At 39.9% G+C, this 13,184-nt stretch overlaps 1 protein-coding gene across 2 annotated transcripts in view; it reads right to left on the minus strand.

Moving 5' to 3' along the window:
* Positions 1–3,063: 3,063 nt before the first annotated feature.
* The window catches only part of sh3tc1 (SH3 domain and tetratricopeptide repeats 1), a 32,355-nt gene continuing 22,234 nt past the window's right edge, over positions 3,064–13,184 (minus strand). For both annotated transcript variants that reach the window (XM_030723299.1, XM_030723298.1), the window contains 8 exons: positions 12,552–12,692; positions 12,248–12,469; positions 11,972–12,152; positions 8,504–8,654; positions 7,523–7,645; positions 7,147–7,297; positions 3,912–4,108; positions 3,064–3,821 (listed from right to left, as the gene is read on the minus strand). In XM_030723299.1, coding sequence (XP_030579159.1) covers positions 3,567–3,821; positions 3,912–4,108; positions 7,147–7,297; positions 7,523–7,645; positions 8,504–8,654; positions 11,972–12,152; positions 12,248–12,469; positions 12,552–12,692 — 1,421 coding nt within the window. In that variant the 3' untranslated portion in view covers positions 3,064–3,566. The remainder of the gene's footprint in view (positions 3,822–3,911; positions 4,109–7,146; positions 7,298–7,522; positions 7,646–8,503; positions 8,655–11,971; positions 12,153–12,247; positions 12,470–12,551; positions 12,693–13,184) is intronic.

Consider the following 13,184-nt stretch of genomic DNA (forward strand, 5'->3'; position numbering starts at 1 on the left):
GTGCAGGGAAAAGTAAAACCCTTAGATTTTTATGAACTGCCGTAAGAATGCGTAGCCTTGAGCAATGAACACAGTTTAAAATGTTTTTGTGTTTATTTTCAAAGTCTGATTGTTTTTTTTTTTTATTTAAAAATCTCTGCGTGAGGATGACTGGGGTGCAGCTGAGGCAAAAGTGAGTGTTTGGATATAGCATGACGTTATTTTATGTTTTTTTATGTATAAAACACACACAAATTCAGATCTCTCCTCACTGAACAATAAACTCTGTTTTAATGCTATGTTACAGCTCTCCCAGTCCTGCATATCTCCAGCTAAATTTTTAGCCCAAGCATTACTGGTTCTGTTTTTTTTTTGGGGGGGGGGGGGGGGGGGGGGGGTTGTATATAACACAAACAACTGTATGTATGTTCCATAACTTAAGTGCATATAATTTGCTCAAATACTCTAAAATTCAGTTTCAATAACTCTTTTTTCAAATATTTTCACACTTTTTATGTACAGAAATTATACTCCTGTCTTATCTGAATCAGTTTCTTATTATTGCTATATAACAGTTTGTTTTTTCTCTTCCCCTGTGAAGCAGGAATTTTCTTTGTTGTGTGCTGTGGGTTCTTTCAGATTTGTTTTTACCATACCCCTTGCAATATTCCTGTTTACATTCATACACCCACGACACCATGGAGAACTACTTCAGGCCCTGATTCAAAACCCTAAGAATCAGACATCTCAGAGATTTCCTTCCCACTGTGGCCAAGTGCTTGCTCACAGGGGGTCATTTTGATTGTTGGGTTTCTCTGTAATTATTGTAGGGTCTGTACCTTACAATATAAAGCACCTTGAGAAGACTGTTGTGATTTGGTGCTATGCAAATAAAACTGAATTGAACTTTTAAATATCCTAGAAACCACAAGTAAGCCTACAGTCTGAGAGCCAAGTGCTCTTTTGGGGTGATACAGTACTATGAGGTCTTTGAGATAAGATGGGGCCTGTTTATTCAAGACCTTGTGTGAGAGAAGAATTTTAAATTACATTCTGAACTTAACAGGGAGCCAATGAAAAGAAGCCAATATGGGAAAAATCTGCTCTCTCTTTCTAGTCCCTGTCAGTACTCTAGCTGCAGCATTTTGGATCAGCTGAAGGCTTTTCAGGGAGCTTTTAGGACAGCCTGATAATAATAATTTACAATAGTCCAGCCTAGAAGTAATAAATGCATGAAGTAGTTTATCAGCATCACTGTGAGACAGGATGCTCCTAATTTTATAGATATTGTGCAGTTGCAACCCATACCCTGCCTGTTGCCCTGTGACAGCTGGGATAGGAGTGTTTTTTGGGGGGAATTTTTGACCATTCTTCCAGAATTTGTGAGGTCACACACTGATGTAGGATGAGAAGGCCTGGCTCACAGTCTCTGCTCTGATTCATCCCAAAGGTGTTCTATCAGGTTGAGGTCAGGACTCTGTGCAGGCCAGTCAAGTTCTTCCACACCAAACTGGCTCAGCCTTGTTTTTATGGACCTGCTTTGTGCACTGGTGTGCAGTCATGTTGGAACAGGAAGGGGCCATCCTCAAACTGTTCCCACAAAGTTGGGAGCATCAAATTGTCCCAAATTGTCTTGGTATTCTGAAGCATTAAGAGTTCCTTTCCCTGGAACTAAGGGGCCGAGCCCAGCTCCTGAAAAACGACCCCACACCATAACCCCCCCTCCACCAAACGTGACTCTTGGCACAATGCAGTCAGACAGGTACCGTTCCCATTGGCTCACCATGTGGAGAATCGTGATTCATTAATCCAGAGAACACGTCACTACTGCTCTAGAGTCCAGTGCTTCACACCACTGCATCCAACACTTTGCATTGCGCTTGATGATGTAAGGCTTGGATGCAGCTGCTCAGGAATGGAAACCCATTCCATGAAGCTCTCTACTCACTGTTACCTGAAGGCCACGTGAAGTATGGAGGTCTATAGTGACTGACTGCAGAAAGTTGGTGACCTCTGTGCACTATGACCCTCAGCATCTGCTGACCCCGCTCTATGATTTTACGTGGCCTACCACTTAATGGCAGAGTTGCTGTCATTGCTTCCACTTTGCTATACTCCCACTAACAGCTGACTGTGGAACAGTTAGTAGTGAAGAAATTTCACACCTGGAATTGTTGCACAGGTAACATCCTATCACGGTACCACACTGGAATTCTCTGAGCTCCTGAGAGCGACCCATTCTTTCACTAATGTTTGCAGAAGCAGTCTGCATGCCTAGGTGCTTGGTTTATACACCTGTGGCCATGAAAGGGACGGGAACACCTGAATTCAATGATTAAGATGGTGACTGAATACTTTTGGCAGCATAGTGTATTCTAAAAGTCACCCATTTTTACCCTTTAATTATTTACATGTCTTCTGGTATGGAAGAAAGCTAAACTGCTGAATGCACAAGAATAAGTGTGGGACCAAAGCTCCCTCATTTTCCACAGGCTTACTTTGCAGTCTGTTCTCACTGTTTTCTACTGCTGCTGGATTTTCATCACAATGCTGGGCTTTTGATTTTTAATTCTTATTACAGTGTTTCCTGTTTTGATTCTTAGTTTACCATTTACATACACAATTTTCATGCATTTCCTTTGTGTCTGAAGTATTTAGTTCTTAGTTCATGGTTCCTGGTTGTAATTAGTTTGTTAGCCCCCCCCTTAGTGTTTCCCTTCATGTCATCTTCCAATGTCATCCTTCTGTAAAGCTCATGTCTCTGCATTTCCCTGTTTCAGTTATTGTTTTATTTAGGTCGATATTTGCTTCATTTTATTGTCTAGATTAAGTTCAGTGGGGAAAACAATTAAAAACTGGAAAGTGGAGCTAAAGTTGGCTTTACACTTGTCCACACTGGGGCAAAAGTGTTTATGGACTGCACTCTGGATGTCCCTAAACCATGATTTATCAATTCACACTTATTAGCATAGTGGGTTTGTGCCCATGATGGTACCTACATATATGTCAAAACAAAGAAGGAGTGAGTGTACAGTAGAAAGTTACATTAAATGTGCTTTAATAGTGAACAGATTAGAGCCAGCAGACACCTGCTCACAGCTGTTCCCATATAGCTGTAAAGTGAGGAACTAATTTGGATATTTTGGAAGTAAAAGTCCAATTACATTTGTCCCAGTGACATGTTGTGTGACTCAGCCTTGGACCACTTTCAGTAGCATCAATTATTTCCACATACTGATTAAATACAATACCTGGTTATATGGGTTCCTCTGAAATTATATGATCATTACTGCATCTGGGAGGTCTCATTTTAACACGCTGACCTCAAGGTAACAGAAAAATACATTTTAAAAAATGGAAAACAAAATCAGTAAAACAATTTAAAGGTTTTGAGGACACTAGTACCTTAACATCTCACGTCATGATACCTGTGATTTCGTCATTATCATTATGGAATGTCTTAAAAATTTGATTTGTCTTGTGATCTTAAGTCAGTTCCTTAAAATTTACCCAAAGTTAATCCATGACTATTCTGTACCAAAAAAATATCATCTGCTGGACATCGCCTTCTTCATGCATTCTCTCTCCTATGGTCCCGTAGTCTTGTACTGTGAGGTGCTGCCATATTGCTGATCTGGTGAGATATTTATCCTTCTCACATTCAGCTCTGCAGCAAATCCTCTTGCCTTCTGGTAAAAGAAGAGAGAGAGCTCCCGGTCTATTATGAAGTTGTGATAGATGGTGGCGAGTCGGGTGCACAGCTGCAACTGGGACTTTTTGTTGCCCAGATCCATGGCTGCAGCGAGAGCCAGGTGGTAGTATCCAGCAGCATCGAAAGGGTCCTGTAGGGGCAGGAGCAAGATCTGGATTCAGTTACATCATACATCAAATTCACATTTAAATGATTTAAAACACAGAATCTAATCCATTACCTTCAGATCACTGAATATAATGTCTCCCAGTGTCTGGTACACCTTGACATAGTACAGTGTTTCCTCATCAAACTGCAGAGGTGTTGGACAGAGGGTCAGGGTCTTCAGGTAATAGTGCTCAGCCAGTTCATACTGTTCCAGACAATGGTACAGAGAGGCCAGACGATGGTGTGCCACTTGCTCATTCAGGCGTTCTCCTGTGTGTGCAAACACAAAGGTATTCATCTGTAGCACAGGACTTCAAACTGTGCTAGTAGTTACCAGTTTTAAGTTGTCACTCGCACTGGAGTCTGAGTCTCCACATAGGAGCTAATTTTGTAGTCTAACCCTACCTGCTGTTTATGGCTGTGATGATATTAGATTTATTATCATTTATCATCACACATCACCAAAGTATTTGAACCAAAAGAAGTCCCTATGATTTTATTGTTATATTGATATGAAAAAAAAGAGTAATGGTTCTGAGGCAAATTCATTTTTAATTAGCAAGTGAATTACACTGAAAATAAAAATATAGGAAGGAGAAGAGCACCTCTAATTGTACAAAAGCTACATGAAAACTTATTATTACCATGTGGGTTATCAAATAATGGTGTAATTTAACTTTCAAATATTATGAACTATGAGTTTTCAAAGATACACCAATAAAAATTCACTAGGAAGACACCAACCACAGCACGTACACATGTACAAAGATGACGTCTGTCGACTGCTCTGTTTAGGGGCACAGCAGATCATCTGCCTCCATCTCACCCCATCTCTAGCATTATCTTGTGTCACACCAACCTTCTGCATATCCTTCTCCACTACATCCATGAATCGTCTCTGTGGTCTTCCTCTTTTCTTTCTCTCTGGCAGCTCCATAGTTAACATCCTTTGTCCAGTATATCCCTATCCCTCCTCCACACATGTCCTAACATCTCAGCCTTGCCTCTCTAATTTTCTCTCTAAACCACTCAACCTGAGCTGTCCCTCTGATGTACTCATTTCTAATCTTGTCCAGCTTGGTTCCTCCCAATGAAAACCTTAACATCTTCTACTCTACCACCTCCAGCTCTGCCTCCTGTCTTCTGTACAAAGATAGATGTACAAAAAAACTTAAACTATACTTTTTAAACAGAGTGAGATACAATTTGCTTAAAGAATCAAGCAAAACTAATAAAAAGTTGTACACACACTATGTTTTCCATTGCTCCTCATTGTTGTCATTGGCTTCCCTCCTGCTGTGTGCTCTCCTGTCCATATATATTTCTGATTGAGTTTTATAGTCTGTTCTGCTGGCTCCCATCCAGCTCTGTTAAGTCCAGTGTATTCAGCAATAAAGCTGTGAGTTTCTGAGTTAAAGCCTTGTCTCCAGAGTCCTGCATTGAGGTCCTACTCTGCCTGCCACACAGCGGTTACATGACACAATTGGCTTCTCTCAAAATGTAAATGAGCCCACCCACCACTTTAATCACACTCTGGATCTTATTCTGACATATGACACAGAAAGTAAACATTTAAGAGTATTTCCAGAAAACCCCCTCCTGTGTAATAATTCCTTAATAACATCTACTTTACTTCACTTTAATAGACTACACAACAATGAGGAATAAGTTTTATTACAGTCTTTTTGAAAGTGCTGTAACTAAGTTTAAGGATATAATTCCTCCAGTATTATGCTCTTCCGTGCCATGTGCAGAGCAGCTACCTAAACTCTGCTCCCCACAGAGGTAGATTATCTTGTTGATAGTTTTACATCCTCACTGCGTACGACTTGGATACTGTGGCTCCTCTGAAAAGGAAAGCCTCAAATCAGAGGTGCCTGACTCCGTGGTATAATTCACAAACGCTCAGTTTAAAGCAGATAACCTGTAAGTTGGAGAAAGAGCCTGGAAAAAGAGTTTGTCGCTCTATAAAAAAAGCCCTCATCACTACTCGTCACTGATTGAAGAAACTCCATGAATTTCTTCACAAATAAATTTTAACCATTAGAGAAATAATTATTCATAAAAATCTCAAAAGACATGTCTTTATGTTCAGCTACTTTCAGTACACTGATATTTCTTTAGACTCTTTCTCTCTGATTGATCTTTCTGAACTAATTTCAATAGTTACTATCAATCAAAAACCCCATTCCTACAAGACTGTTCAAAGAAGTGACCGTAATGCTTCAATCTTAAAATGATCAATCTGTCTTTATTAGTTGGCTATGTACCACAGGCCTTCAAGGTGGCTGTAATTAAACCATTACTTAAAAAGCCATCACTTGACCCAGCTGTCTTAGCTAAGGGCAACCTCCAACCTCCCTCCTTCAAATTCTTGAAAGAGTAGTTGTAAAACAGCTAACTGATCATCTGCAGAGGAACGGTTTATTTGAAGAGTTTCATTCAGGTTTCAGAATTCATCACAGTACAGAAACAGCATTAGTGAAGGTTACAAATGATCTCCTTCCAGCCTCTGACAGTGGACTCATCTCTGTTCTTGTCCTGTTGGACCTCAGTGCAGCTTTTGATACTGTTGACCATAACATTTTATTACAGAGATTAGAGCATACTATAGGTATTAAAGGTACTGCACTGTAGTGGTTTGAATCATATTTATTTAATAGACTCCAATTTGTTCATTAAAATGGGGAGTCTTCTTCACACACTAAGGTTAATTATGAAGTTCCACAGGGTTCTGTGACCAATTCTATTTACATTATACATGCTTCCCTTAGACAGTATTATTAGAAAGCATTGCATCAATTTTCATTCAGATAATACCCAGCTTAATCTCTAATCTAACCTCCTACTTCTGAATTTAGATGAAACTGAAATTCTTGTACTCGGCCCCACAAATCTTAGAAACATGGTGTCAAACCAGATACTTACTCTGGATGGCATTACTTTGGCCTCCAGTAACACTGTGAGAAGTCATTTTTAACCAGGATTTGTCCTTCAATGCACATATTAAACAAATATGTAGGACCGCTTTTTTGCATTTGTGCAATATTTTTAAAATTAGAAACATCCTTTCTCAGAGTGAAAAGCTAATTCATGCATATTACTTCAAGACTGGACTATCCCCCCCCCCCCCACAAACAAACAAAAAAAAATAATCAACTATTAATATGTTTACACCTACGGTTACAATACTTTAAACTGTACCATCTGCTGCAGATGAAGAAATAACCTAAGTGCTCCCAGAAAATTTGTTGGTACAGTGCAAGGTTCGAAGAGAAAAGCGCTTGGTGTGTGCTGGTTTTGCTTACCCAGGGTCTTACTGATATCAACTGCAATTTGAGCAAACTCCACTGCTTCCTCATACAGCCTGAGAGAGAGCATCACTTCAGTGAGCTTGTTGCACAACCTCAGTCTGCTACGAATGCTGCTGCTCTTCACTGCGATGGGCAGAGCGCGGTCCTATGTGGTGGTGGACATGAAGATATATAGGGATTTGTTTAGGGTAATTAACATTTATTTTAATGTGGGCTTTTCTCTTAGTTTTCACCAATTTTGGAAGAATTGCTGTAATACAATCAATATATGATAATGTGATCAATTTATTATAGAACACAGATAAATAATCTAATCCCACATCAGAATTGCTTAGATTAACATCATGAGCACTGTTCTAATATTCAGTACCCTGTAGAAGATGATAGCCTTGTCTCGGTCCTGGCAGCTGTTGAAGAAAATGTCTCCTGCAGCTTCCAGAAGCTTCAGGATGAAGCTTGTTTCTCCGGTGCTCAAAGCCACATCCTGAGCTGCCTGAAAATACCAGCAAATACAGGCTTTCAATGCATGACCCTTAAATGAGTTGCATTTGGGCCAATGCTGAAATCACCAAAACAGTAAAGACTGCTCTTCCATCCATCCATTTTCATAGCTGCTTATCTGACTTAAGTCATGTTGTGGCAGCGTCCTACTGTATCCTTCTAACAGGGTGAGAAGGAGCGTACACCCTGAACAGGTTGCCAATCCATCAAAGGCCTAAACCAGAGAGACAACTACGCATACAGTCAATTTAGAATCACTAATTAACCCAGCAAGGCATAGTCCTCCTCATTTTAATAAAATCTGTTGTTCTGCTTTGTGGTACGCCATTAAAAATGACTTGCCCCATAACTTCAAGATAACATTTAACAATTCAGCAGTCATGCTATATTCACCAACCTGCTGCGTCCAGCTTTGAGTTCAAGTTCTTTAGAATATTACACCTTAATTATTTTATCCTATGAGCCTCTTTTTATGAGACATTTGTGTGAAATTTTGTCATTATTAACATATGAAATCTTGTGTTATGACTAAAACCTACATTGTGTGGTCACACTGACCTGTGACCACTAAATTCTAATCAGTCCAACCTTAAGTCCAAGTTAACAGTTGCTGAAGGATTTGAGAAATATTCATGATGGTTGTCACTGACTCAGAGGCATAAAAATAGCAAAATGGAAGTGACTTAGCATTAACTCAAGGGCAGCAGAAGTACAATTGAAACATCGGTTCTCAATATATACTTGCAATTCAGAGAATCATTACTAGAAATTTATGGTACTTTAAAACTTTATGGCAGTTCCAAAGTTCCACATACCTATATAACTACAACTAACAAAACTGGTATCAGACCTGAACATAAATGTCCACCAGTTCAATCTGGCCCAGCAGCTGGTAGATCTTCCCGGCTTGCAGCCAGCCATATGCTTCCTTCTCCTTGCAGCCCAGGTCAATGAAAATACCCAGACTGGTTTTGGTGTGATCGAGAGCCGCCTGGTACGCCCTGAAATCATTCAGACATAATTTTAGTTGAAAGGTAAACTGAAAGTGAGTGCACCTGAAATGCTGCAGATAATTCTTGATTGCACGACAAAACCGGTTGAAGCAGGAAGTGAATATGTAAACTGTGATGTGCATTTATGGGGTGTTTGTATTTGTTTTCTCTTAATTGTAAGTTTGACTAAGGTGGGGGGTTTGTTTTAACATCCATCTAATCATGTCATGTGTTTTACTTCACCTCAACTCTGTAAGGCACATCAGGATGCACCTTGCAAACAGAAGGTTTTAACAGCAGATGGATGGGGCTGCTGTACCCACAGCCAGAGCTGTGTTCCTCAGATGGCCATATTAGGTTATCCCCTTTGTATGGCATCATGCAGATCCAATGCCATGACCATTTGTCTTAAGGATTGGATTAATTGTACATAGGCTGACCTGATTATTTGATTTACTGGGCACGATTAATAACATTGTATCATTGTAACAGGAGCAACTAGAGCAGATATGGAAGGGAAAGTCCAAAATGGTAACTAAATTTAATAAAATTTTATTTTTAAAGCACCAAATCACAACACCATATACTATACAACATATATTGTAAGATTAAGACCGTAAGAAACCCAAAGAATTATATGACCCCCCCCCCCGCTATGAGCAAGCACTTTGCAACAGTAGGTTTCTTCTTCTTTTAACAGGAAGACAGCAATGGCAGATCCAGGCTGCCATCAGGGAGGGGCAGCCATCTGCTATGAGCAGTTGGGGGTGAGGGGAAAGAGAAGAGAGCAGAGAGAGAAAGAGACAGGACACAAGACACAGTACGGAAGAAAGAGCCAGAGGTTAATCATCTCTAATGATCAGGGTCACCGGATCCAGCCCTAACTATATAAGCACTATCAAAAAGGAAGGTTTTAAGCCTAATCTTAAAAGTAAAGAGAGCATTTCTCTCCCGAATCCAAACTGGGAGCTTGTTTCCATAGTAGAACGGAAAGCTCTGCCTCTCATTATACTTTTGAAAACTCTGCGAGCCACAATTAAGCCAGCAGTCTGAGAGCGAAGTGCTCTATAAGGATAATTAGGTATTATGAGGTCTTTGAGATAAGATGGGGCCTGATTATTCAAGACCTTGTATGTGAGGAGAAGGATTTTAAATTCTATTCTAGATTTAACAGGGAGCCAATGAAGAGAAGCCAATATGGGAGAAATCTGCTCTCTCTTTCTAGTCCCTGTCAGTACTCTAGCTGCAGCATTTTGGATCAGCTGAAGGCTTTTCAGGGAGCTTTTAGGACAGCCTGATAATAATGAATTACAATAGTCCAGCCTAGAAGTAATAAATGCATGAATTAGCTTTTCAGCATCACTCTGAGAAAGGATGTTTCTAATTTTAGAGATATTGCGCAAATGAATGAAGGCAGTCCTACATATTTGTTTAATTTACACACTGAAGGATATATCTTAAGTAAAAATAAATCTAAGATTCCTCACAGTGTTACTTGAGGCCAAGGTAATGCCATCCAGAGTGAGTATCTGATTAGACACCATGTTTTAGGACCAAGTACAATAACCTCAATTTTGTCTGAATTTAGAAGCTAAATAAAGAGGTTTTTTTAGAGGTCATTAAGGCATGCCTGTAGTTTAACTAGTTGATTTGTGTCACCTGGCTTCATGGATAAATGAAGCTGGGCAACATCTGCATAGCAATAAAAATGTATGGTGTTTTCTAATGATATTGCCAAAGGGAATCATGTATGATGTAAAAAGTACTGGTTCCAGCACAGAACCCTGTGGAACTCCGTCACTGACTCCCCATTTACATGCATAAATTGGAATCTATCAGATAGATATAATTCAAACCACTGTAGCGCAGTTCCTTTAATAATAACAGTGTGCTCTAATCTCTGTAGGAAAATATTGTGGTCAACAATATCAAATGCTGCACTGAGGACACGCACACAGATAAGTCCGCTGTCAGAGGCCATCAAAAGATCATTCGTACTCATCATTCTTCACTAGTGCTGTTTCTATGCTATGATGCACTTGAAATACTGACTGAAATTCTTCAAAGAAACCTTTTCTACTCTTTCAGTAATTTTTGGTCTGTAATTAGCTAAGATAGCTGGCTGAAGCAAGAGCTTTTTAAATAATGGTTTAATTACTGCCACCTTAAAGCCTGTGACACATGGCCTGTTAATAAAAACGAATTAATTACATTTAAAAAGCATTAATTAATGATGAAACTTCTTCAAGCAGTCTTGTAGGAATGGGTTCTAAAAGGCATCAGTATCAGCAGTTATTACAGTTGCTGTACTTAAGGACACATATATGGGATGGCTGTGAATAATTTTTCTCTTATGATTAAAATTATATCTGTGAAGAAACTCATGCAGTCATTGCTAGTTCAGGTTAAAGGAGTACTTGGCTCGACAAAACTCCTTTCAGTTTGGATCTTCTAAATGAGTGCAATGCCATTTCTTCTCTAGCTTGTGCATTTTCTGCTTTAAGGTGCATGTTTGAGAGTAATACCCAGGAGTCAAGCGTCTCTGATTTCTTGCCTTCTTTTTCAGAAGAGCCACAGTATCCAGGTATGTATGTAGTGAGGATGTAACACTATTAACAAGATAATCAACCTCTGTGGGAGTTTAGGTAGCTGCTCTGCATTGTGCCGGCATGGCATTAAAGAAGATAACAGTGGAGGAATCACCAGCCACTCACTCAAGACTGTAAGACCAGGCTGAACAACCCGTGCACCGCCTGGACTGACTACAAGAAAGGCTCTGAGTCGATGCCTCACACATGGATTCTGGAATGTCTAGAACTATACAAGATCAACAGGACCTAAGATCAAGAACTACACACTCAGTTACACACCTGTGCACACAAGTACAGATATTTAAGTCTGTGAGGGTTTTCCAGGTGAGAGGCACAGCCTGTGTCATATGTGGCTGTTTATTATGTATGACCCAGGCAGGGGTCAAACTCAAAACAAGCTTTTACCTCCAAATAAACACTGGCTAACCAAGAAATACTGAAACTCAACCCCAAGGATAACCTACAGTAAAATGAAGGACTTTAAATAAGAAGCAGGAAAAGGTAGTAAGGTAATAACAAATAACACCAAGAAAATTGTAATACTAACTTTTCAGAGGAATAAAACAAGGAGCAAAACTTTCTCACAATCCAAAAAGAAACATTGCAGTGATACCAAACAGTACACAGCCTTTAACATAGAAATGGCTTTAATTTTTATACTTGAATACACCCTGCTCTAAACCACACATTGTATTTCACTACTGCATATAAGGTGAGTGAATGTCATACACACACCTTTTTGTGCCCAGAGAGAGGTAGAGCTGGCTGACGGCTTCCAACACTTCTCCCTCCTTTCTTCTGTCTCCTTTGCCTCTCAGCAGCTGGACCTGGTGCTGACTGTAGATGATACACTGAGCCTGGTTTGGAATATTATACTCATAAAGATGGCACAGACATCTAGTTGCACTGAGCTGGCCTGACAAAAAGTGACAGAGGAACAATTAAAAGCATAGTCATAACACAGAATTTAAAGTGAACATATTTACATGATTATGTGACCTTTATACTTACACTCCAACAGGTTAGCATTGATAGCCAGAAGCAGAGCCCACTCGTAGCATCCTTTCCCATAGCTCAGCTGCTGTTGATTCACATAATACTGTCCCAGCTCCAGCAGCACAGTGATAAAGTTCACCTCACTGCCTTCTTCACTGAGCTCAGAGAAAAGCTGCACCGCCTCACACAGGTGCCTCTCTGCTAGTGTTTTGGCTCCAGCCTTCAGACACAGCAACCCTTCATGAAGATGAGAAATCAAAGAGTCATAACAGAATTGGAATAAAAAAACAATCACACACAGAAGGATATTCTATCATACCTAGATTGGCCTGAGCTACAGCCCAGTTTGGCATGTCCTCATACTCCTGGCAGATGTCAATTGCGGCCTGGTAGCTCTCTGCCGCCCTCCGGAGATCACCCATACATCGAAGTGCCACGCCACGCATGTTGAGGACCACGCCTTTGTGTTACATTGCACAAATTTAACATGTATGTGTGTTAAATCATTTTTGTCCTACAGAAAACTCCACACAGTTTTATTAATCACTCAAGGGTCTAAGTCTTTATAAAGTTGACTAGTTTCCTCAGCTATAAGCTTCAGCTATTGCAGTTCACATGAATTAAAAGTTACAGCAATGCTGACATATTAGAGTAAAAAATACCACATGTGAGGACAGTTGTATGTGGTAAGCTGGGGTTAAACTCTGAAGGCTAAAAAAACAAGCAAAGATACCTGTGAGGCTACCCCCAGGGTTGCTGCGTACACTAACGTGGGAAACTTTGAATTGATTTAGTTTTTGCCATCGTTCCTGCACTGTAAAAAAATGTGTTGCTCAGATATGTTTAATCATTCACAGAAATCTTATGTATCTCAGTACGTAAAATACTAGGAGTGTAACAATTCAGAAACCAGGACCGAAACCACGATACAAATGCCACCAAGACTGTATTG

Source organism: Archocentrus centrarchus, unplaced genomic scaffold, assembly GCF_007364275.1.
Source record: "Archocentrus centrarchus isolate MPI-CPG fArcCen1 unplaced genomic scaffold, fArcCen1 scaffold_24_ctg1, whole genome shotgun sequence".
NCBI classification, from domain to species: Eukaryota; Metazoa; Chordata; class Actinopteri; order Cichliformes; family Cichlidae; genus Archocentrus; species Archocentrus centrarchus.